General features: G+C 37.0%; 1 protein-coding gene across 3 annotated transcripts; it reads right to left on the bottom strand.

Annotated features, from left to right (window-relative positions):
• Positions 1–532: 532 nt before the first annotated feature.
• On the bottom strand, positions 533–26,564 carry ZC3H7A (zinc finger CCCH-type containing 7A). 3 transcript variants are annotated; one of them, XR_011729239.1, is made up of 23 exons: positions 26,450–26,564; positions 20,732–20,835; positions 19,488–19,527; positions 18,452–18,649; positions 17,744–17,902; positions 16,849–16,929; positions 16,721–16,762; positions 15,979–16,009; positions 14,909–15,189; positions 13,895–14,102; positions 13,082–13,146; positions 12,176–12,365; positions 10,501–10,662; positions 9,293–9,489; positions 8,959–9,056; positions 7,743–7,924; positions 6,266–6,342; positions 5,597–5,730; positions 4,868–4,973; positions 4,231–4,339; positions 3,270–3,416; positions 2,761–2,924; positions 533–1,460 (listed from the first exon to the last, which is right to left on the bottom strand). XR_011729239.1 is itself a non-coding variant. In XM_071760668.1 (23 exons), exons 2-23 carry the CDS (start codon positions 20,797–20,799, stop codon positions 1,271–1,273), a joined length of 2,913 nt encoding a protein of 970 aa, XP_071616769.1. In that variant the 5' UTR covers positions 20,800–20,835; positions 26,450–26,564; the 3' UTR covers positions 533–1,270. The 3 variants fall into 3 exon arrangements, 2 of the variants coding, with proteins under 2 accessions (XP_071616769.1, XP_071616768.1); XM_071760668.1 differs by having other exon boundaries at positions 3,270–3,400; XM_071760667.1 differs by lacking the exon at positions 16,721–16,762 and having other exon boundaries at positions 3,270–3,400.
• Positions 26,565–27,032: the final 468 nt, after the last annotated feature.

Below are 27,032 nucleotides of genomic sequence, written 5' to 3'. Positions count from 1 at the left end.
GGGAGAAGGTAGTTATGGGGGAAAAAAAAAGAAACCTAGCTTGAGCTATTTTTAATGAATGACTCAAAGAAGCTTCACTAAAAAAAAGAAAAATAAAAATTTAAATTAACCCAAAGCAAGCTGAAAACATGATCTTGCAGAGAAGCCAGAATATAAGATAAGCTTCAGCAATTAAGTGTAAAGCCAAAAGGCTCATCAGTCAGAAGTCATCTCTGCCTGGGAATGGTTTTCCATTTCCTGTGGTTTGCAGGAAATGAAGTTTGAAGTACCATCTACCTTACAGATAAGGTGGTGGCTCACTCCCAAGTCAAAAGCTCCAAAATGCTACTATACTTCATGAGTTAGTTGGCCATTTTTGTTATTTTAGTGATGCGATGAGCTAATGACAATACAGAATTCTGCAAACAAGTAGCTGGAGACACAAATACCAACCTACTAAATTTTTAGCTACACGTGCTCAAGCTTTTGCTAATATGCAAATCAGTTTGTTTTACAAAATCTCAGTCCTGAGAGGCTACATGCAGAAAACAGCTGTGTGTAAAGTTCTCTTTATTACAGGCAACATTAGTCCATACAATAATACACAATACTGACATACAAGTGTAATCTTTCAAAATCATCATTTAAACAGCAAAGACCAAGAAACATAATTTTAACTACTTCATTTTCAAAAATTAATACGTTTTTTCCTCCCAAGATCCTTTTTCAGTAATTTATATTGAAACATACAAATAGAGAAAAAAATACCCATTCAACATATATTGTAGTTAAATGGTTATTTTGTTTAAAATCTTTAATAAGAAAATCCTTTTTAGCAACCTACATATAGATAAGTAGCAAACTTTGTTTTAAACAAATCCTCTCCATTAAAAGATCTGAAGAATTTTCATTCATCATTTTCTTCTTGGCCCATAACACTCTGTTATATAATACCTTGATACCTTAAAGTTTTTCAACTGAAGGACTGATACTAGGGGGGCCTCCTAGACATTATAACCTCTCTTTCCCCCCTTCTATTTCCTAACTTTCTGTCCAACAGAAGGTGAGTAAGCACATAATACTTCAGATTTTTTTAATCACCACTCTGTTCCATAAGAGCATAGACAGGTCTGCTCAACCCCCCTAAATCTACTACTTTTTGCTGTTCAGGAGGAACAATATATGCCAATAAAAGCAGAAAACCTGCAGCTTTTCTGTCACATGCTTTTTATTACTGTCAAATTTTCTGGTTTATGCTTCCAGCTGATAACATGTATGTATCATCTCTGTATTAGTTTAAATCTTTAAACAAAAAACTATATTTTCCAAAGTCATTATCACTGGGAGCAATCAAGTGGTCTTTCCTTGCTTTGTTGAGCTTCATTCTTAAAACTTGTCTTCGTTCTTCCCACTCATGGAGTTCAGCATTTCCATGGGCAAATTTACAGTTGTTTCCTTCAGTGCAAGTACCAGCCATATATCTGTTAAGACAGATTTCAAATAGTGTTTTCATGGAACTAGCATGATCATTATTGTATCTAGAGATTTTCTTTCGGGTCATGTTTTTCAAATACACTAAAACACTAAGAAAAAATAATTGGAAGCCTATTTACATTTTGTATAAGAGCCTACAAACTGTTTATCATTTCACTATATTTTACTTTTCCAGCTGTCAAGTACTCGTAAAGGACAAAAGATCTCTCTTTTTTTTCTATTTTCATGCTTGAAACTTTTACTTTCCCCAAGTCAAATTATCAGGTAAATTAATACTTTATCATATAACTCACTAGGCTGAAGAACAAGTATTGTTAAAAAATCCAACTAATTAATTACCCTTCGCTAACTATATCTGGGGTTTGAGTAATCAGTATGACTTAAGAATCTCATTTATCCTACTATTTTTGTATTGCTATAAGCATGCCAGTTTGCATGCACTTTATACTGCATATCTGAGGTCTGTTACTGTTAGAAACGAATATGTTCAAGATGTTAAAAATTTAGCAAAGGATGCATGTAAGCTTCCATGCACAGACTGCAAACAAAAATAACTTGCTTTATATGCTCTGCAATTTCCCAAGATCCCTAAGGCATTCATAATCTTTAACTTGAAATGCAGTAGCAAAGGTACCACTGAATTATGCAGATTACAAAGTTTTTAGCCTTCCAAGAAGTTTCCAACAGTAGAGAGAATTTTCAATAGATAAAACAAAAAAGCTACTCCAGCCAAGTAAAGAGGTTGCTCTGTTTTATTCTTAAATGCAGCAACCATACACAATCAATGCCCAGGAAAACAAACAGGTCCTCAAATTCTCTTCCACATTTCATGAATTAATTCCAGTAACAAATACTTGTTTTTAAGAAACCTTTTTTGATGCTAACAATATTTCTACTTGCCTTAAACTTCCAATATCACTGTCCAGGTACTGTTGTGTTCCACAGGTAATTAGTACACAGATGCCTCAGTAAATTTGTAATAACACCAACAATATTTGTCACAGTTGCAATAAACTTTCAACCTTTTATTAACATCACACAAGCAATTCTATTCAATTCCTCAGTTAGGCACCTTGTCACTCCCCGAGTTCTAACATGTTAAAACACTGTTAATTACTCAATTTCTTATTATAAGAAATAATATATTTCTTATTATATTATTATATTATCTTATTATAAGATATTTGCAAAGCAAGAAAAAGTAGATACATTTTATGTTAAAACTAATAATCACCCTAATTGTTTACACTATGAGCTGTCATTTTTGACAACTTAGAAACCACATACCTTTCACAAATGCTAAAATATCCAGTTGGAAAGCGATACTGCCAGCAGTTCTGATCATCCTCAGTGTGGAAAACCTTCTCTTTATGCTTTTCAGAAGAAATGTGACCCTGCCATTGCTTTTCACTATTACAGTTCTTCCCACACATCCAACAGTGAAAATCCACCTGTTTGAAAGGAATTTGAAAAGAAAACACTGAGAATTCAATACTTAAAGCACAGAATTGCTCCTAATACATTTTGAAAATTTTCTTCTGTAAATTTTTATTTATCTAATCAGACAGTTATTTAAAACAATCACCTCAAGTTTATGATCTCCACTGGCTTTAGAGGATTCAGAGGAACTGCTTTACAGTGTCAATTATAATGTCTGAATTTAGTGAAGTTATCTATCATCTAAGGAAGCATCAAGAAAATAACAACAAAGAAAAAAGAAAAACAAAACAAAAAAACAACAAACCAAAAAAACCCCCCACATTTCTGAACTTAGAATTATACCCATGATTACTTACTGTAACTTCAGCATAATCAGTTGGCATGTGAATTTGCTTCCCATTTTCTTTGTTTGCCTGAGAAGCTGTATCATCTTTTTCTGGTTTTTGACTTTTTAGCCATATGTCATACAACTGCTCCAAGTCTTGAACTAATGAGAGCAGAAGCTAAAATAAGTAATTAGCAATTAAAGCAAGAGTTTGAGAATACTAGATAAATGACTGAGTTTGAAGCATAATCCAGTCCCCACCTACTGTAAGAAAAAAGGACACAATGTAGACAGTTTTTTATCTCTAAGATACCTCTATTATTGCCAAGAACAATATGAATCTCTAGCTACTTATCAAGATGCTTTTCTGACTGTCTAGGGGAAAAGGAGATACTACACATTTCTGTACAGGAAACCAAAGTACAGATAATGACTTTCTGGTACATCTAATCCGCTTTTTTGCAGATCATGAGATTATAGTTTATATAACTTATTACTTTCAATTTTTAATTATTTCTCCCTAGAAACACTCCAGTGGAATAATATGTCAACACTGAAGAGAGCATTATTTCTCAGTAAATATAATGGGTGCTGAATTCTACAAATGCCTTGCCCTATATTATTAACAGAAACCTGGTGTGTGCACACAACAATATGGAGTATACAAACCAAGCAATATTGCTGCATCAATCAGTATACTATATCTAAGACATCTAAAAAACCTGATAAAACCTACTTATTTATACAAAACACATAAACGAGTAAATATATAATATAGTTATTTTATTTAATAAAGTTTTTTAATAGCCAGTCTGGTTACTGCTTACTTAATACAGCTTACTCAAGCTGTTAAAAAAAAAAAAAAGGAGGGGGGTGGGGGGGGCACCTGCAAAATTTACTGCAAAAGACAGTGATTAAAAAGTAATTGAGGAACAATAATGAGAAGACAACCAGTTAGATTTACAACATATTCAATTTACTCTTCTACTTACTGCTGTTCTCCTTCATATAGGTCCACATCTCTCTCTCCTCGGGACTGTGAGCAAATGAGCAGTTTCCATCATACTGACATTTCTTGCCTGAAGCAATATGATTGCACAACTGGAATGTGAATTTTAAAAAGACACCCTTATGAATATAAAATAAAATGGATGACAGCAGAAAATTCGTTTTTTCCAGTCTTAGCTAGTGTTTTCCCCTCCAATCATTTATATCACATGAAAACGAAAATGTTTATTTAAAAGAACATGTATTGCAGTTAGAAAACACAAAGTGCTAGAAGCAAGTACTGTGATAGAAAACACAAAGTGCTAGAAGCAAGTACTGTGACTGCTTTTTGCCTCCTACGAGGTTACCAGACCATAGATATGTTTTAAACTCTGTTGGAAATACCAAGAACTTAGTTAAATCACTTTAAAAGTTACTAACTCCCACTGATGAGAAAAGGCTTCAGTAATTAGATGTGACATCAATCCTTTTCTAAGGCTGAATTCTGTAGAAACATGATTAACACATTCCCATCAACTCCCACAGGAATTTCTGCAGAACTGATAAAGCAAACCCAATTACTAGTATTTTCCTGTTAGTCTATTTTTCTTAACTAAAAAATTAAGCTTTAGGTTAACATACATCAAATTGCAGAGGCACTTGTTTCTTTGCAGGAAGAGGACGAATGGTCATCCACTTCTTACGCTCATTAGACATCACCAGCACCACCCGGCGGTCTTTGGTCCACCTGAAACACAGATGTATCCAATGAAACAAAGTACTTTTTTTAAAAATAGACACACCCAGAAGCAGAAACAGGAAAGCCCAAAAAGGATTTTTGTACAAAGCTTCCACCACACATTTGACATAAGAGGTAACAGTTTTAAACTGGAAGAGGGTAGATTAAGGTTAGACATTGGAAGAAACTCTTCACTGTGAGGGTGGTGAGACACTGGAACAGGTTGCCCAGGGAAGCTGGGGATGTCTCATCCCTGGAAGTGTTCAGGGTCAAGCTGGATGGGGCACTGAGGACCCTGGTCTAGTGGGAGGCATTCCTGCCCCTGGTGGGGGGTTGGGACTAGATGCTCTTTAACCTCCCTTCCAACCCAAACCATACTATGATTGTATAATTTAAGTAAATCCTACCAGAAACTTTACTGTCACTGATAATTTAAAAAAAACCAACCAAAACTGACACATAATATTTCTCATTACCAATTATGAACATATTACAAAAAGATGACTATGTTCTGCCTCACTGTTTTTTTAAAATCCCTGTATGACTCTTTCCTAAACAGTAAGAAAGTTTCCCAAAAGATGTTTTAAATGGCTGATGAAACAGTAAAATTTTCACTGTTCAGCCTTACTTACGGGTGTCTTGCCTTTGCACTACAGTATTTTTTGTTTCTGTCTGGCTCATTAACTTGACCATTTCTCCAGCACTGACCACAAACAAACTTCATCTTCAAATTAAGTGATCCATATTTCATTTGGTTCCCAAGGATCTTAAACCAAAAAAATAACAACAACAATAAGTATTTTGAATCTGCAAAGAAATCCATACATAATTAAGAATTATCCCCTACAGTAAAAGCTTAAAACACATGTCTGGAAGCAGAGGTTATACTGCATGCCTTGTAATAGTTTAACTTGTCTGGACATTTCTTAACAAATGCATTTTTATTTCACATACTTCTGGTTTAGGTATATGTAATCAGAAGCTGTGATAGTATAAACCAACTAAACTCATAAAAATCCTACATATTGAGAAGATTGCCCTGTGGCTGCTGACTTTGAAATTATATTTAGGTGTTATGTTCCACCTGTGACAGAAAAAGCAAAGCAAGTAAGGAATTGCATAGAAGCAAACCAGACATTTTAGCATAAGCAAAGAAAACTGAAGAAAGCCTGCGGTGAAAGAGATTATTTGAAGAAAACATTAAAAAAGTAATTTCTGGAAAAAAAAGATATATTATACACACAGCAAAAGAATTATCACCAACGTCACTGTGGATCTGTTTAATGGAAAAATAAAAATACCTGTGATCCATGTGCACTAGCTTCCATGTTCTGCCAGTATTTCTTTGATTCTTGAACAATAGCATCATGTGAAATACCTGTAAAGGAAGGGAGAGAAGTTCTTGAGCACTTATGATTGTAGAATTTCAGCCATGCTCAAAGTAGAATGCTGCTGAAGCCCCAAAGCTTTTATCTATATTTATGTATTGTATAAATATAAACACATTCAAGTGTATGGGTGTGGATATATATGTACATCCAACAACACACCTCTAACGGACTAAAACTGTACACAGAAAACCTATCCAAAATTCAAACTGACTGACACTAAATTGCCCCTGCTTTCTTTAGAAAGAATTGAAACAAGACCTGTTAATTAAGTTTTTCTTTCAGAAAAAAATCAGCCCTATAAATACTTCAGCTCCATTTCCTATCAGAGCTATTCAGGGTTCACACACACTGTAGCATTTACTGCTCTAATTCCACACTAACACAGACTGTCATCTGTCTTTGGATTTGAGTAGATGTTTCTTTCCTGAGGCAGTATTCCATTTCTTCCCACACCTTGCATTCAGAAGGGGAATTTCATTCAAAGAGTAGAGACTGCGCTTTAATTGACTTTGGCTCAGCATGAGAGCTGCACATATTTAAAAAAAAAAAAAAAAAAAAAAAAAAAGCATGCCTTCTGTGGTGAACTTAGTTCTTTGGAGAGCCCAACCCTTACTTCAAAGTAGAAATTACAGAACAAGTATTTATCTTTGACTTTGCAGAGGTAGCTGTTAAGAAAATGCCCATTTTACTTAAAGACAAAAACTTCTGAAGGCTCATCCCAGGAAAGAGAACAGGAAATAAGCAAACAGTCATCTTTTGTTTTTATCTATTTGACTTTCTTCCTCCAAAATTTTCAGGTCAGCATGACATCTTGTGTCAGTATGCCTGTACAAGAATCTAGACAGAAAGCTAAAGAAACAAGAAGCCATTTCTTCAATGATGGGACAAGTGAAGATAAATCTCAGACATAAAAGGGCAAAAATGATAGAAACAGTGTAACACATTGGGACCTCCACATTTCATTTAGTCCCGTGTGCATCACAATGATACAGATTGATTACTTCAGATGGAAACTATGGCATAAAATTTGCTCTGTGAAAAAGAAATTCAACCAAGATCTCCCAATCTTTTAAACTTTAAAAATCGAAACCTAGTTTGACTTGGATTTAAGATCTGAAGATTTCTAGTTTTATTTAACGAAAAAAAATATCTGCATAATAGCAGTTTTGACAGTTTTTCTTATAAAAAATTTTATTTTTAATAGCTAGTAGCCTACTCAACATATTTTATCACATTTACATTACTGTTTATTGACTATGCTACATGAAAGATTCAGGCTAATGTAAGAGAATGTACAGATCCTAAGTTGCTAATTTCAGAAGGGAACTGAGACAAGCAAAAAGTAGCATCACAACTAAGATGACAACAAACATTTTACCAAACTTACACGTTTCCTTTTGCATTATCCAGACTTTAAGTTCTACCAGACTGTGGGCATAAAAGCATTTATCCTCTCGTAAGCAGCCATAATGCACCTCATGTCTGCACAGGTCAAGCTGACAACGAACTTGAAAAGGTCGAATTTTGGAATATTTCACCATAGTTTCTCGCAAAATGTGGACAAGGCACCTGTTTTGAAAACAGTGAATTTTAGATATTCCTTAAAAGAACATTGTTAATGTGTGGAAAAATATGTAAAACAACAACATCACAGCTTATTCAAATGTCTTTAACACTTTCTGCCTGAACTCAGAAAAACAGAAAAGTTTCCAGAAGCAGCAGCCTCTAATTATCATTTCTAGACTGAGTAAAGCAACAGTACAGGACAGTACTCTTGTGAAATACAGAGGCCCCTCTTCTGCAAAGCATTACTGAACTCAATCCAGCTGGGTCACTAGCTTCCAAGAGATAATGCAGATCATGCCCACTTTCAAGTATATGTCTTGTTCTAATTACAAACACCAGTACTAATTCTTTCGTAGACCAGAAGATTTGATGTGTCAAAATAAGAGCCTCACTCTTACAGCTACAAGAGTACAAACAAAGCAATTAAAATGCTCCTACTTACATTTCCATCATATAAAAAATGTCTATTAATTCTCCAAAAGTTATTTAACACAATGTGAAGTCAGTTAATTTTCAAAGAATTATACCCATCTGTGTGAGACACATCTCAAAGTATTTTATGAACTAAATAAATACTGTGGTCTATTTCAGACACTATAACTAAGGTAAACCTGTTCTTAACTGACTGAATTAAAACTACAGAAAAATAAGCACAACAAACCAAAGAAAGTGCAAATTTATTAATTCCTATTTTCATTTAGCATCACGCATCTGTTTGCACCAATGTAGCTCACCAAGTAGAATAAGCTCTTGACAGCAAAACCAGTAAGATTCAAACATGAGGGTTAATGCACAACTTTTGAATACATTGATAAATAAATACTTCACTTTCAATTTAGTTACATGCTCAGTTACAACTGAACAATCCTTGTTCAGTTAAGTCTTATGAATACTGCCAAAGCCTAATGGTCAGTTAGTATGGAAGAGAAGTTTAATCAACAGGTATGAAAATCAACAGGATGAAAGCCAATCTTCAAAAACACCGTGAAACCTTTACTTTTAATTTGAAACTCAAAGAGCTGATATTTCAGACATACTTGTTATCTTCAAAGTCATGCATAGCAGGGTGAGAACAAGACGATGAGTTATCCTTGTTCCTTTTGCTTATTATTCTGGGTTTGTGATCAAAACATTTCTGAAATATAAAAATAGGTAATTTTAGATTACGTATTTAATGCATTTAAAAATACACCTTACCTTAACAATTTTAACAGAGGCTTCAAGGAGCCTTTTAGCTAAAGCAGGCAGAATATTCCTGACCATCCATTTTGAAATTCAACTAAATAGTAATGCATGAACCAAAGCTTTTCTTACCAGATAATTATACTACCATTTATAATTTTTATTGTGTCATTAGAAATAAATCAGCACCTCACAAAGAAACATAAATAGCCCATGATGATCTTGAAGAAGTCGGGACACAGTCAGGCTGATCTTTCCATTTCCTCCAAAAAGAGCTTCTCGACTAAAGGCTCCTTTGCGCTCCAGCGTCCACACATCTATTTCCTCTTGGCAATATGCAAACGTGCAGTGACCTGGATATCTGCATTCCTCTTCAGCAGCAACATCTACAATTGTAATATTGAATATGACATGGCCTTTAGACAACTTTTTTTTGCAATTCATCTTCAAGATTTCACTACTTCAATTTCAAATATTTTTAATGAAACTTCATCTGTTGCAAATGGGTTACTGAAGTCTAGCAGACAGAAGGAAAACCTTATGAATGACTTGACCAAAACTTTAAACTTTTCAGAAAGGCTGACACACACCTCCTTTCCAGTCTAGAGGCACCCAGAATACCCTTTGCTTAAATACAGTCAGATAGAGCTGGCTATCAGTCATCTTGCTTACATCATAAATTGAGGCTCGTACTGTAAAAGTCTAACAGCAAGGCTTTTCTGTTGTTGTTTTGTTGTTTTGAACAGTTACAGCCCAGAAACATACTGTTTTCAGGGCAACAGTATGCTCCAAGCATACATAACAGTCAGACCAATTCTACCACTGACCTATAAGCAGCTGAAAAAGCTGTGTCTCTCCTGGCCCAGACCATCTCCTTGCCAGGACACACCAACTTGTGAGGAGGTGTGTGCATGATGTAGGTGCAGGAGCAGGCTCCACTCCTCAGGAGTGTACCCCATCCTCCTCCTTCTGGCTGGCCAAATAGCAACACAAATGCACAGCAAAACTTCTGGGAGAGTATCAAAAAAGCAGGAAGGGAACTACTCCCATGCCTTTCACTTGTACCCAGTATCACATGCATAGTTCATAGGAAGAGAAATGGGGGTGGCATGGAGTGATACAAAACAATGAAGCAATAGTAGGGATACAAAAAATACTGCACTTAGAAGCAGAGCTATTAAGAAGAGTGCAGAAGTACAGTGCATGTTCTCTAAATAGTCACATTAATGGTCAAAATATCTTTCTCCTTAGAGCCTTTGAAAATAGGCTGCATGAAAATCAACAAATACTGCTCCATCTCCCATGGGCAAGAATAAAACTCACTCTGAACTTCACTGTGGAAGAGCTAAGCTATATTTGAGCATAGGCATTAACATTTTGCTATCTGTAACACATACCTTTACATATATAATATGGACCCACATACTGTGTCTTTGTTGGTCTTGGACGTATTTTTTTCCATGATTTATCTTCAGAGTTTTTTATTCTTCCAATTAGAATATCCTTCTTACATTTATGTTCTAGGCTGGGATGGTAAGCATAATCTAGTAATTTAGGACCTGAAACAAGCACAGAGAATGGCATCTTTTTGAATACTTTTAACATTTCCATACACAGTCTGGCACATAAGCTCAAAGCATAACGGTTGAACACACTGCATAGAACTCCTACTTGCACCAGCAACTCCGAAGAACCAAAAGTCATTAACAGCCACGTTGAGCAGAATAGAAAAAACCTGAATACTTACAAAAACAGCAGTCTTGCTGAGAAAAAAAAACAAGTTATTTGGGGAGGGATGCATCAAATAGCTGTGTTTTTTTCAAATTCCAAAGCATGCCTTTCCAAAACACTAATTTAAAATTTAAATTGCTTATTCACAATAACTCAATGCAGGTGAATTCCAAGGAACAACAAAAGGCTCTCAAACTTCAACTTTCATTGTATTGGAACAGTTACTATTTTCAGAGATGAAACACCCTGGGTAAGAAGTACACATGTGCCAAAAATATACATGCCAATCCCAGAAATTGGGGATTTTGGAAACAAAAATATGTCTAGCTTTAAACTCTGTCTTTAGGATGATACTAGAGTGAAGATGACATTACTACCAAAATTAAATAATCAGGGAGAGTCTGAAGGTGAGCAATGCTCAGTGATTTTTTTCTATTTAAGGGACTACAGAAACATAAGTGTGACCCAGTTTCCCTGTACAAGATGCTGATGGAACTGAATTTAAAAAGTAGGTAACAAAAGCAGAAGACATTTGAAGACTTCAACAGAGATGTAAAGAAACAAAAAATAGATGCTTTGATACAAAACATGAAGCTAGTATCATGCTAAGGACTTCCACCAATATTTTATAGCTCCTGCTTTTAACAGAACATGTTCTACGTTTTTTCAAACAACAATTCAAGAATTTTTCTTGTAAAGATTATTTTAAGGTCCTAAAACTACAATAGTAATTACCTGTCTCAATACAATTCTTTCTTAGTATATATCAATGTCACCTATAACATGAAACACAATGCTTATTTTCAAGATTAGTGAATAAAAGCTATTGCCTCTAAAATATGGCTCTGTTTAACAGCAACAGCTCAGGCCTAAAAGATTAGTTACATTAAAGCCCAGTACTGGTTAAGGTCCTTTGAGTCAATAAAGTGGAGTTAATTATTACTAAGGTTTGGAAGCCTCAGGATTATGGTTTAGAATTAGTCTGAAAGAGCAATAAAACAGATGGGATGTGAAGGTTACCAGGTACTTTGAACTGCAGTTCAATTCCCCATGGCCAATCAGAGAGAGTATTGCAAGTTTATTTTTAGTCTTGAGCAAAGGTGTCATTCTTCACAGTACCCTGGGGGTTGGGAGGAAAGTGAACACAGAACATGAACGACCTCACATAGTAAACCTACAAGATGGGGAAAGCGTGTGGTCATTTGTGGTGGTTTTAGGTATCAAGAATCCAGTAGGACAAGAAATAGAGACAAGAACATGAAACAGCTTACAAACACTGAAATTTTCAACGTATGCTTGATTTTTTTAAAACCAACCCAAGCGAGTCCAAAAGCCCCTTACCTTTTTTGACAAAACATAGCTGGCAGGCCTGTCTCAGCTCATGTGTGCCTTCTAATGGATTTCTTCCCACAAGTGCTGAAGATACAGTTACATTAGCAGTTGCACTGCTAAAAACATTTGAGAAGTCATTTCTAGCTTGTCCTGCAATTCCCATGTAGTTTTCGGATCCAAATAAACTAGGGCCATTTACCTGTTGGAAGAAAGTATTTTTTACTTGAAAGCTATAATGTAATTTATCTACAATTATAATTTAACCTACTGAAATTATTCTTCAAAGCATAAGAAAGACTAAATGCACACACAAAAAAATCATATTACAAACTTAAGCACATGTCTAAGATGGGGACGCAGATTTTACAAAAGCCATACACCCAGAACAAGCTAAGCATCTAACAAAACCCAACCAGGCACAGGGAGACCAGCATTTGCTGGGCTAATTATCACTCCACTTGACCTTGAGGATGCAAAAGCTTCATGCCACCCTTCTCCACCCCACCAGTGGCCATCAGCATTACTGAAAATATACAGTATGACCAGAACACTGAGACCAGAGGGACTCTCAGACACAAGGTGATTTCTGCTCTGTTCCTGTACTAGGACAGTTCTCCAGGATTTCACACAGCTGGCACTTGGATGGCAAGAGATTTTCTCTTTCTTAGGTTGGTTATTTTACACTTCCACATCATCTTAAAACAAGTTCCTCAGAATAGACAAGTAGTTATGGGAGCTGTCAAAGTTTGCGTATATAGAACAACTTCTGTGAATCCTTCGTTCAATTATTTTAATGGTAAAGCCCCCATTTTTTAAAAAAATAAAATTTCTACTTTAAAATCTGTTAAACTGCTTTTAGATCTATGTTAAATCTTTAACGTGTTCATATTTGAACACATGGAAGAAAACACTTACAAATAATGGAGAATTATTGCTGCTAAGTGTTGGTGTTCCATCTCTAGAAGCTGAACTTGAGAGGTCTAGAGAAATAAAAATAAGTTTTAATTATTTCTTTTTCTTTAAAACATCCAATAAAAAAATATTTATCATTCCTGAGAAGGAGAAGGTTTGTTTTCTGACAAACATGAGGTTTTTGTTTTCTATGATTATTTTTATCAAGCCCTGTTTTAAACATTTGAGCTGAAAAATTACTAGGTAATTATCTTCAGTATAACCTGATCAACAGCAGCAGTAGCTTCAGAGGCATACGCTGCCACAATATGAAGGCAGTTGTGCAATATGGAAACTGTAGCTATATAAGCAATAGCTGACTATCAAAAATGAGGAAATGAAAGAGTTAAGCAGATTCTTCTATTTTTAATTTTATTTTGTAAATTTGGCTTAATTCTAAAGAGGTCCTGTAACATCAGTAATTAGAGACAAAAAATTATTTTTTCTAGTTCACTGGTGATTTTTATCTTATTATTTCATATACCCAATTTCACTACATTACTACAGTCTCTAGATTTTGAAAACCTAATTCGAGAGAGCTTGGAGCATGCTTATGCAGACCCCAAGTAAACAAAAAGTTTATTAATAAATTTCTGTTTACAGTCAACACTTGATTATTAACACTCTCAAAAACTGTGAGCACAGATCAAATGTTATACAAGTGTTTAATACTACTGAATAGTTGTGCAAATTCATTTGCTGAAAAAAAGATAAGCCAGTTGGCTCATGCACAACTCATTCATAACAAAAGGTTAGCTATTAGGACTCATTTCTTACCTCTTTTTGAGTCACTGATTGAATAGGTGCTTAACGGTGAACAAAAATTTTCCAGTGAAGAAGCCAAAGGCTGAGAAAAGATTTCTGAAAGAGAAGGTGAAGGAACAAATCCTGTACTAACTGGCAGTGTCCCCAACAAAGAGGCAGAGAAAGGTACACTAGGAGCCACACTTGCACCAGGAATGGGTCCTCTGGCTCCTGTAGTTTGCTGAAAAAAAAAGAAATTTAATAAAGAATGTTCACACAGAAAAAAAAAAAAAAATCAAGAACATAATCAAAGCTCTCATTTTGACTAACACTTCAGGATCTCTGTACACTTCACAGTCTGTTCTAGCTCTAGAATGACATTGTAATTAAGAGTAGCTCTTCACGTGCTTAATTTTCTCTAACAATCTCTTCTAAGAGACATAAAAAAATCAGACTCATGATGCTCTAACTACTTCCAGCTATCCAGGAGGTGGACCTGAACAAAGTTCTGGTTGCAGAGATACTAGTGAGTGCACTAGAAGACCACAGAGGAAGTACTACTGTCCTGCAACAACTACTAACAGTTTAACTACAGTTACTACAGCTACAGGGTGAGCACTCCAATAGACTCTCAGGTTGTGACAGGGTTGATTTGCACAGCCACCAAGAAGCCCACTAAAACAAATACACACCAGCCCAGACCTCAAATGTCCACTTTTTATACACACTTCCAGGAAATAGTACCCCACACACTGTGGTAGTACTGGTAGCAGTAGAGCAGTACTTCTCAAGTACTATCCCTTCTGCCAGGCAACTTTGCTCAGGTTTTCCAATATACCCAGCCAAGGTACTTGTCCTTGGAGCTCTGAAGGGTCTTTACAGCCACATTTACAAGCACTTGCATATGAGAAAATCAACTGAGCTATGCTCAAAAACAGCTCAATGAAGCTAGGAAAGTTAACTCACATTTCACTACTAGCCCACTTGGTAAAAATACAAGATCCCATTCATAAGGACAGTCTTCTGAGAAAGAAAACAAAGTCTTACCATTACACTTTCATCTGGATCAGGCACAGAATCAAGTAATTCATCGAGTTCTTCCCCAATAATTATATCTCCATCTCCACAATCTAAACATGCTTCTGGCACAGAGAAAGAAACATTCCCTCCATTTGCCAACACTGCAGAAGGCAAGGAAACCTTTTCCACTTGAAGAGGCATAACAGAAGATAAAGATGGTACAGGTACTGGTGGAACTTTAGATGCTTCAGAAACAAAGTTTGTTGAAGATGCCACAGAAGCCATCTCTTGCTTCTGGTCTGATAAATCTGAAACAGAGAAGATGGGAATGACAGGAACTTTTGTTCAAAAATATAAAAATATCTTGTATAACTTTTACCCTAACCACAGGGGGGAAGGGAGGTGAAGAAGTGGAGAAAGATGAAGAATATTTAAGCAAAACCACATTAAATGTTTTCAGCTTCCATTAACTTCCAATTCATATGTGTATCTGTTTATACACTGCTCAAACCGAAAAAAAGAAAAGTTACAGACTTGATACTTTACTCAGGCATACCCTCCCTATCCTATTTTTCCAATTTAAGAGTGTACTATGAGAGACAGGACAAGGAGTAATGGTTTTAAACTGAAAGAGGTCAGATTCATGTTAGACATCTGGAAAAAATTCTACACTGTGAGCGTTGTGAGACACAGGCACAGGTAAGGTGTGGATGCCCCCTTCCCAGAAGTGTTCAAGGTCAGGTATATGGGGCTTGGAGAAACCTGGACTAGTGGGAAATGTCCCTACCCATGTAGGGGGTTGGAATCAGATGCTCTTTAAAGTCCTTTCCAACTCAAACCATTCTATGACTCCATGACAGTTACATTTGTATCAGGTTGAGGAGATCAAAAAGAAATTTGCTCATCTAATTATTTAATTATTTGCTCATCTAATTATCTAATTATTCAAATAGATCAGACTTTCTACTCCCCATCTTTCACATGACTTTTCAGAGGAAAATTCAAATGAATTCTCTTAAGAAATTTCATAACAAATATGAGATATACATGGCATATCTAGCTTCCTAGCATTAGTATTGTAACACAACAAGACTCACCTAACTCAATATCTTCTACAGAAGAAGAGTTCTGTAAGTGAGAAAAAATATCTCAGGACTTTGCAGAAGAGCCATTAAAATGTTTCAAATACATTCTTAGTTTGTAAATACATTAAGTCCTCAGATTTAGGTTTAATAAAATCTGGAATTCATGAAGAGTAACAGAATTTAAAGGTCAAATAATTTTTTAAATAAAGCATCCACTTGCAGACTGAAATCTCACTCATGGTGTCACTGAAAATCTGCATCTAACCAACAAAAGTGAGAGTGATACTTTAAGGAATAAGGGTCAAAACAGTATCTTAAATGATCTGTTCCTACATTTCCTTATCATTTACACCTAAGCTGTCTATATTCCCATTAAATAAATCTGTAAAATAACTCCTTTTCAGTACTACACTATGCAAACACATTACAAATAGTATAATGAATGCAAGTTCAGCTGATAGTGAAGGTCAAATCTGGACAAATTAATTAATTAAAAGGGATTTTATCCCAGTATCCTTCACTTTGGTAAACTGTGCTTAACTTGCCTCAAGACATTAGAAGTAAATACATTAATTGCACTGGATTTAGTGCTTTAACTAATATTTATTCTGCAAAGATAACTTGAATGATAATCTTATGTCCCAGTCTGTCATAAATATACTTGCACAATTTTCACTTCATCATTGTGAAATTATGAAACAATTATTCCCTATAGTTTAAAGTCAGCTTGCAGTTGGAACATGTAAAACCTTACCTGAGTTGACACATCACTAGAAACTGAATTTGTAGAGGGTGGCTGCAATGAGAAGATATCTTCACTAAATACCAAATTGGTATCAAGAGAGGGAAACCTCAAAATAAAATCTTAAAATAATATCTTACCTTTGCTCTTACATATGCTTTTCTTATTTTTAACCCCAGTTTTTGAGCTAATTCTTGGGTAAGCTTAATGACACTTTCATCCTAAAAGACATGAATAATATTTCATAATTTAACATGTATTTTCACCTAGTCAAGACACTTGTTAACATCTCAGTATAGATTCTAAAAAATCTCTATAGGCAGGATGTTTCATCATGCATCTTTATTCTTGCACTAATATATGGGACTGCAAGCTAACACTGACAAATACAGACACCCTAAAGCAGAATTACTCCAGTACTTGGAATTTTTAAAAAAGCACATAACTGACAAAACAAACAAACAAAAAAAACCCCACCACAAACAACCATGGAAATCACATTGTCAGGACCAGCATTTCAGTCCTCTCCTGTCACCCTGCTTGTGTGATCCACACACTGCTTGCCAGTATACATACATTAGCAGTGCAGAGTAAGTGATTCAGATGGAGAACAATGTACAGATAAGAATGTTACTAAATGCCTGGAAAGCTAAAATACAATTTTAAAAACTATCATTACTGCACATTACAATTACAGGTGTTTTTTCTCTTATGTCATTGAACATACTTCTGCTGTAGGGAATTTTAAACAATTCAGTGACCTAGTGTTTACTGCAAACATGTATGGAACTTGACCCACACTACTGTTCTTTATGCTGAAAGTTAACACAACAAACTGAGCTTGGGGACTGCATTCTCTGCTATCAGTCTCCACTTCCACAAAAAAAAATAAATATCATTCTTAGGGAATAAAAAATATTTTACTCTATTTAACGAAAACCAGACAACCCAAAAAACCCTTCAGTAGTCTTGATATAAGTTCATGTTTTCTGTATTAAATTTTATAAAACAACCATCAATACACCATTTACCTACCTGGGGCACAGCAAGAGAACATTTTGCTACAGCATCATAAGCTTTCTTATACCTTCCCAATTCACTCAAAGCTTTTGCTTTCCGATAGAGAGCTCTGAAATTGTTTTCATTTAACCTTAAAGCTATCTCACAGTCTTCTAGAACCTTTTCATGCAACCCCTACAAGGAGAACAAAACAAACAAACAAACAAAAAGCAATAATCAGAACTAGTATTATTGAAATACCAAATTTAAACTGTATTAGAGGAAGGTACTGAAACACTATAAAGCATTCACCAAGGCCACTGCACAATGCATGTGTAAGCTTTGATAGGTCACCAACTTATACAATTAAAAAGAAGAAGACCTTCTTTTCATGTAAAATCCAAGAATAGTGATAAAGAGAGCATAGCTCTTCCACAAAAGCCACCCTGTATCACAGAAAAAGCAGCAGGCACAGGTGCAATCAGCAGTATAAAGTAATAAAAATACTGTCCCATCAACATCCAACCCTCATATGACTCTATTAGGTTATTATTCTAGCTTTAGTAAAATATCCCTTTGATTACACTTATAAAAATAAGATACTACAGAATACAGCAAAATGATGATTTGCAACATGCCAGTTCTCAAACCAAGAGCTTTTCACTCACTAGGAAACGTTCCATGTCTCCATACACTGTCAGGGCATTGCTCTTGTGAACTCACACTGTTCAAACAGCAGCTTACCATATTTGAGAAACATGCTATCCTGTTCACATGCAGCTTCTCTAAAATATCATCAGAAAGATGGATTTCTTCAGAATTAGCATAATCAGCTATGTTTATTGCTTCTGTATAGTGACTCAGTGATCCTTTCCAATCACCTTCTCGATATACATCATTTCCTTCATTAAAAAGATTTCTAACAAGCTCCTGTATAAATAACTGGAACAAAGAACAGAAACACTCTTCAACCACAGTTCTGTTGTTTATCTTCTATTCAAATACATTTAAAACAGAAAATCAATATTTGTAACTTCACAGAATCAAAATGAAAGGCAGAACTTTTGTCTATATTAGTGGTTTTTCTTCTGACATTTTTCCAAGACAATCTCTAATATTCAGCACCATAATACATGTAAATAAGTGAAGCTTAGCTACTGATATAAGAATAACTTAGTGCATATAGCTTAAAGAAGACATATATATATGTTATCTACATTTGTTTAGCAAGTAACAGCCATAGCAACTGGCAAACCAATAACAGTACACAAAGGCTTCTTCTGCAGAGCACGAATTTTTATCTAAAATGTGAATGACTGCATTTTCATCTAGTATGTTCTCAAATCCAATAAAACCACCTAGCATTGCATAAGAAAGCTAAAAATGAGTCTGAAAATAAGTCAAAAATTATACAAAATAATAACATGTAAAGAACCACATTGTTACAAAGATTTACGTGACTGAGGTCCTTTTATCTCTCTTTTTTCTGTGCTACTCTATAAGCTTTACTCAAAATAGCATTGTTTTATTCAAGAAATGCCCAATTAATTCCTAACATAAGCAAAGAGTTTATCTAAATTGGTGTATGAGTGAATTCCAGGCATCCAAATATCTGAATACCTTTAATCACAATGTAAGTAGCCCTCTAGTTCCAATAATGAGACATTGTAAGTTACCATTCATACTATATCTTTACCTAAATTATAATTAAACCCAAGAATAAATATAAGATAGATCCCTGTTAAAAGACCTTCTGGAAATGCAAAAGTAGTTTCATTACCTCATACTGTTCTTGTGTCCCTGGATAGGGCAAAGTAGATCTAGAAAATGAAATTACAAAATGTTCTTATTATCCATATCACTTAAAGTAAGATCACACTGTAGAATTCTGTTTCTTACTAAAGCAGTCTCACCTGCTGCAACAGGCAAATCACTAAATATTGTCTATTGCCTGCACTGGACAAAGGGAGAGTGCTGTAGATCAGTTTTGATTAAATAACTGTGTGTTCCTATTACTAATGAATAATTTTCATATAAAGTTACATAGCCAGTCCTTACTCTGCTGTTCAAACCACTAAGGTTTTGAATGCTCTGAGTTTAAAATCTTAATGTTTTTTGTTTAAAAACAATTTCCTTCCTCTCCTCCACTGTGCAGAAAGATTATACATGAGGAGAATTGCAATCTTCTAGCATTACAAAACGACATTTTTCTAAAGAACACATTCATTTTAACTGAATCATAGCAAGGACACTTCAGGAAATTTAAGTGTTGTTCTGCATGACATGCAAAAGAAATCTTCTCTAGCACAAAACAGAGGTATTTATTTCTAAATTTTCTGAAAGAAAAACAGGAACCCTTTTCCTTTCCATTCAGGTTATCTGAATATCTAAAAGATACTTTTTAAAGCATAGCTATCTGTGGGGTTTTTCAGTTTTGTTTTGTTGTTTTCTCTTTTTAAGAATGTCTTATGCAAGGAGTGAACTTATGTGAAATTTCACCAGGATTTGAAGCTAGTCAGGATCTATAAGAGAAAAAAATTGGCATTGATCCAAATGAAAATTAACTACTAAGATGACTTTTCATAAGATTAAATTTTAGCTCGAAAGAGTTGAAACATTTACATAGTGGTGAGAGAACTTGTCCCTTTCAGTAGCAATCTAGGTGTAGCTGCCCATGAGATGGATTTTCAGGCTATCATTTTCCACCTACCAAAAAAAAACACAAACCAGTCCTGATTTTTCTCAAAGGCAGAAAATGAATACTCTCCCACATTTGATTTGCTCTACTTGGGAATAAAGAGAGGGTCTATCTTTTCTTTAAGACCACATTCCATTTCCATGTTAATGTTAACAAATATTCTGAGGAGAAACACAGATCCTCCCCCATCCTACAGTGCTGTATTAAAAGGAGTTTCCCAGATCTATCCATCTCATATATATACGTGTGTGTGTGTGTGTGTATATATATATATATGCATGTATGTATCTGTATAAGCATACAAGAATAAAACAACAAAGTCATACTCTATAAACTGGAGTCCTTTCTTAATGTCCTGTTGTCGAATGCTTCTCTCTTCCGACACATTTGACATGTTATCCTCAACATTCACTTTTCGGATATGTGACTCCTCAAAAAGGATGAAAAATAAATGGATGTTAATAAACAGCAGTTTGCATTTGGACCAGAAGGATCCAACCTCACATCAACACCAAGTCCACCAGACGAAGATGATACTGCCCCACAGAGAACACATTGAAAAAACTTCAAAACTGAAGTGCCACACAGAGAGAGAGAATCCCCAGTTCAGAACCAACACTCCCTCTGTCAGTGCACATTTATAAACATTTCTACAGAAAATCTTTCTTCCAATTCTGCTTTTGGTTTTCCACTCACTTACTCTAGATCACACAGCCTTGTTAATGAAACTAAACCAAACTATAAGTGCAGTTTCCATGCATAACTGTTAAACCTAAGGTTCCACATTGTCCTCTTTAACTAGCTTTTTACTTCTCTTATCTGTCTGTTGAAGTAGAAACAAACTCAAGACTCTGGTATATTTACTAACAAAAACCCAAACTGTTTAGAAAACTACTATTAAATCTAACTCTACAATCTCTAACCATCACCCAATGCCAAGGTGCAATTAGAATCAAAATGCTACTGCTTAATTAATACCTTCCAGATGACAAAGGTTAAAATAATACCTGGAAACTTTGCCAGTAAAAAAAAAAAGAAAAAAAGAGAGTACCTACTTCATTTAAAAGACTGAATTACTTTAATGTAATTCCACATCATCAACTTGACATTTAAATCAAATTTAAGTAGTCTGGACCAATGAAAAAAAATTTATGTATTTTTTTCACTGGGTTTACAAATATTCAAGTTCAACAGGTTACAACTATCTGTACAACTTTCAAGATAAGGGTTTTTGAAGTATGGTTTCACAGATGCATACAGTTGTGGACAGCATTACAAGAACACAACTTATTTTAACAAAAAATACCAGTAAGACAAAGCTCTATTCTGAAATTCAGAAAAAGGCCTGTAGCTTTTTAAGAAAATTACTTTTCATAGGTAGTTGTTTTATCATTTTTTTTTTTTTTAAAAATCTAACTCCATACAGTCTTGAAACTACACTAAAGAAGCCAGTATTTTGTGCCAGGTTACAATTCAACACTGAAGATAGAAGAATGAAAACAAAGCAAAATGAAAGCCAAAATAACCTTCAGCAAACAAAACAAAATCCCAAGAAAGAACAGGCACTGGCTAGAGAAGGCATCCTACTTTCTCCAAATAATCTGAAGATACATGAGCCTAACAATGCTTAGAAACCTTTCCAAAGCCTATTAAGCATATGAAGTTTACACTATTAGAAGTCATTTAGTCCCACTGTAACACATTCCTAAACTGAGCATAAGAGAAACTGAGTAATTTTCTTAAGGTCACTAAGCAAAAGCATGACATGACTTCAAGGTCCCATGTCACCTACTGTGATGTCTAATATTAGTAAACTTCAAAAACTAAATATAAGTCAATCTGTAGATAAATATGATGCAGCTACAACAGACAAATCGTTCAGATACTGCTTGTTTAGAAATACAAATATCACTCACTAATCTACTCTCCAGAGAGGAAATAACCCCAAACACCTTCTGTAACTGTTTGCCATGTTATTTTATGCATTCTCTCTTCTATGAGATACTCTATACATACTGTGCTTTTGGCATATATATGAAAGACCTACTATATAAGATACATGTTTTCATTAACAGCAGTAGCATATCTATGAAGAAACCTAAATGCCAAAAGTAAACTTCTTGGGAATCTGAATGTTTTTCTTAGATCATTCATGGTTCATCTTTTAGAATTCAACCGAGGGCTACCAAGAGTAAAAAAATACACTAACCAAAGACAGCAGCAATATTCCCATATGCTTTCCTACAAAAATAGAGAAGCTACATAAAACATATTTTAGTCCCCTGATTTAACAAGTGACAAAGTAATACTTCACCAGCACAAGAGTTTTGCCTATGTCAAGATCTGGGCCAGTGCAAAGATCAGCTTTACTGATTTTAATCAACTCCACACCAACAACTTGCAAAGATGAAAGAACACAGTAGCAACTGCTTTTATTTAACACCTCTAATATTAAAGAATAATTGATATATTTAAACTTGAGGATGTACAGATCCAATTCCTCCATAACAATAAAGTTGATGGAAATATTACAAAGTGGCATCACAGCTAAAAGACGAGTTAGCAACTGATGAACATAGATGAGTGGTGTATAATTCAGGGAAGTTTTCTATTTTTTCCTACTTACTCATGTACATTCATAAGATGTTCAGGCAAAAATTATCTTTCCTTAGTATACTTTTACAGTCACATTGCCCCAATATTTGATGATTTTGCATATGTTTTTAAATGGTTTCAGGTAGCACTGCTAAAAGCATCTCTCCCATACAAGTTATTCTTAGATCCTCTTGAGCAACAAGAAAAACATTAGATTTCTACAGGGCAAACAACAATCTCCTCTTGAATTTTAATGTTATCCCTCTGCTTTCAAAGCAGATATAGCAACAGCTTTTCTCCTCCATCTTCAGGGACAGAATTTTAAAACAAATATATGTATATGTACATACACTAAAAAAATTTCAATGTATTTCATTGTTTGTAATTATTACTGGAAAAGCAAAGCCTATACTCTGTTGCTTTATTCTTTGTACCATTCAGAGACAAACTAAAGGAAAGAAAAATAATAGTATGGGATTGGGGAAAAAAAAAGTAGATTAACGTATCAATTAAGGTTATAAGCAGAACTGATTGTTGCACTAAATGTTGTATTTCTACAACTGCTGCTTCATGACCAATACAAGCCCAGTTTACTAAATCTAGCAAATAAAAAGAAAGCCTAAACCAAAAGAAGTCTAAGAACAATTTAAACTCTTAATCTTTATCACAGGCTTCCATTGATCTTGTTTCACAAAAGCTGAAGCCAAGTGCCAGGCAGTACACTGCCAGCAGCCAGTGTCCCCTTCTCTGATAGATCCTGGTTCAGTTAAACAAACAGGAGGTATGGAGGAACACAAGTTTGTGCCAGCTCTGGCAGACAGGAATACTTATGCTTTCATCTTGCGTGATGTCACGTTGCTTCTTACTATTTACTTCTTTGCATCCAGCACAGGGCATTTCTGGGGCATTCCAGGTAAGTTTCAAAGGATACTGACAATATTTAGGATAGCCTGGGATAATTCTCCAGGCACAAGGGCTTTGAACACAGCAACTACTAGACTATCTTGCTAAACAAAACTGATTTTGGGAATGCAAATGAAAAAGCTCGAACAGAATGCAGAGAATTGAATTTTCCTAAAGAAAAAAAATACAATCCTTGGTTATTCTGAAAAAGAATGTCAGGTTCCTGAAAACTTTGGACATTCTAACCTTTCTGTTTCTTAACTGCAAATCCAGGGAGCAAGTATTTACAGCTTGCCAAGCACACAAGTTCACCCAGTTGAAAATTTGGTCCCTAAGGGTAGGGAACTGGGCAGGAATAATCCTCTTTCCTATGGCATACAGTTGTGCAGACAGCTTATTTACAGATGACTGGAGAATAGAGGAAAAATGTGTAACACTATTTAGGGACAAGAAATACTACCACTGAAAATTAATGACCTTCCTCTCACCAAATAACTTTGTTATTGTACATTACTGACAGCTATTATAAATACTTTGAATAAGCATTCTCTGCACCTTCAGGCCTAACTAAATGCTGAAAACAACTCTAAGTCAGTGGTCCTCGCTGCACTTCTTTATCCACAAACCTGAAACTAAAAAAATAAGTGAGGTCTATAGATGTTTTCTCTTAAGATACAGACACATATCCTCTTGCCATACATCACTGAGTTCACTAGTAATGCAATTACTGGGCTACAGGAATCTGATGGTCTTTGTACAGCACAAAGCACACTGAAAACTTTAGCATGATTGCTGCTGACAGATCTCTACCAGCCTCAGTGGTTCAGCTGAATTATGAAACTTGACTGGGGTTAAAATCCAGTGAAAACCACATTGAGCAGAGAGCCCTTTTGCATTCTAGCATCAGCCTTCTCCCCCTCTTTATGACAGCAGTGGGATAAAAAGGTACCAAACACACAATACTAAAGCAAAAAAAAAAAAAAAAAAAAAAAACCACACCAAAGACACTCATGCATAACTTGTAAGACATTTCAATTATGTAACATGCTAGGGGTAGACAACAAGGAAACAAGAAAAACAGTACATGGCACACATTCCAATAGTTTTGAGTTAATTCCTCCACTTAATCTAATACTCCTGGTTACAGTCATACAATTCTGCATTGTTAGTTGAAAAAGCCACTTAGTAACAAACACAATTCAGTTTCAGATTTTATTTCTGCAAAGATAAACAAGCGTAACTGTTCTCAAAATGAAGTTTCTAAATAAGACAAACGAAACAGGATATACAGAAACCATTTAAGATCTAGACATTCCACACTGTTTATTTACCTAAAGCATTCAGTTGCATCTCCTCCCACTTGTTCCCTACCCCCGAAATAGTAAGATACTGTTCAAGGTTTGTTTTCCATTTCACAGCTTCCCTACATTTTTTTTAATGCATGAAAGAAACAGAAGAGAACAAAGACGCTTTGTGAAGTCGCTCCATTTCGAAGCATATTAAGGAGTGGAGCTGGAAGATTTCGGTCTTTTTCCCTCAGAAATGTTAGCAAAGAACAGAGCCAAAAATTACTCTCAAGAAGCATCATCTTATCAATAAACTCAGATTTAAAAACAGAACGTACTCTTAAATAAGCTTTGGTAATCTATTTTGATAACTGCAACTGACAGTCTTTGTAGGGGGATTCTTGTTTTTCAACGCTTTTAATAAGTTGTGACTTTCTGTAACAAAACAGTAACAGCACTGGCGAACCGAGAACACGGCCTCAACAAGCCAGAGAGACGGAAAACGGGCACTGCTTTTTCTTTTTGTGGGACGAACGAGAGCACAAGGCACAACGCGCCCGTCCTAGGGCAGAATGCCCCAAACACTCGCTCCGCGCAACCCGGGGCACCGGCACCGTTCCGGCCGCGTCCCGCTCCTCCTGTCAAACGCCGCGGTTTTCTTCCAGTCATGTGAAAAACAACAGAGCTCTCCTCTCCCCAGTTTTCCTTGACCGCGGCCGCGACAAACTCGCCGGGCCGGGTGAGGCCGGGGCTGAGCGGGCCCCGGGCCGCCGCCGCGCCCTCAGCCTCTGGGCGCCGCCGCCCGCACGGCGCCGGACAGGGCCCGCCCGCCGCCGCCTTTGTTCGCTCCACTCAGCTCCCGACCGCCGACAGAGAGGCCCCTCCCGAGGCGCCCGCCACCCGGCCCGGCCCGGCCCGAACCGACCCGGCCCCCTCCTCCAGCGGAACCGGCTACGGAGCTGGCCGGCCGCGCCCGCGCCCCCCGCGCCGGGGAGGCACACGCTGCCCCGTTCCCCGCCGGAGGAGCGAAACGCCGTCCCCCGCGGCGGCGGCGGCGGGGCGGCCCCACCCTCGGCCGGGGAGCGGCTGGCACCCGCGGCGCTGGAAGGGGCGGACGGGGGGGAGCCGCGCCCACCCCACCGGACAGGACGGTGAGGGAGCGGGGGCGCCCGGGGCCCCGTCCTCAGGCGGATGGGTTTCGGCGCGCATGAGGTCAGCGGAGCGCGGCCCCTCTCCTCTCCCCCGCCGCGCAGCCCCTACCTTCTCGTTGGACCCGCGGGAGCGTAGACGCCGCGGAAGGCGGAGCCACCGAGCCGGGAGCGCGACAGCAGCGGCAACGACGGCACCAGGGACGGCACCAGGGACGGCACCTCCCCCGCTCCGCCCTCGGCAGCGCCGGCACCTCCCACTCCCAGCGCGCCCTCTGCAGCCGGGAGGCCGCCGGCACCGCCTCCGGGACGCCTGACGCGATTGGCCGGAGCGATAGCGCCGTGGGCTCTCCCATTGGCTCCTCACACTTGTTTTGGTAACCGACACTTCTGATTGGCGGCGGCTAGGAAATTCTTTGGTGCTGATTGGCTGGCTGCCTGGCGCCCTTCCCCGCTCCTTCTCTTTTCGGCTGACTCCGGTGCAGAGACCCCTACCCCAGGTCTCTCCTTCGCCCGGTGTGAGCTCTGGCTGGTGGCGGGGTGAGCAGACACCGCCAGGGCCGCCTCTCTCAGCCGCCACCGCCCCGTGACGCGGCCCCGGGGCCGCCCGGCGCTGCCGACCTTTGCGCCCCACGTTGGCTCACCCGGAAGCAGTCTGAGGCGGGCAGCCCGCTCGCGACGCCTCATGGGAGTCC

Source organism: Heliangelus exortis, chromosome 17 (assembly GCF_036169615.1).
Source record: "Heliangelus exortis chromosome 17, bHelExo1.hap1, whole genome shotgun sequence".
In the NCBI taxonomy this organism is placed as follows: Eukaryota; Metazoa; Chordata; class Aves; order Apodiformes; family Trochilidae; genus Heliangelus; species Heliangelus exortis.
Note: the sequence above shows the minus strand (reverse complement) of the source record. Positions and strands in the feature narration are given on the sequence as shown.

Bases quoted from the DNA above. Each gene is read 5' to 3' on its own strand.
- ZC3H7A (XM_071760668.1), bottom strand. From the start codon at position 20,799: ATGTCAAATGTGTCGGAAGAGAGAAGCATTCGACAACAGGACATTAAG. The intron at 9,057-9,292 runs GTGCTGATTTAT...TTTATATTTCAG, and splicing joins TATTTATGTTTCTTTGTGAG to AAATGTTTTGATCACAAACC. The intron at 3,401-4,230 runs GTAAGTAGAAGA...TGCTCTCATTAG, and splicing joins CTATATGAAGGAGAACAGCA to TTCAAGACTTGGAGCAGTTG.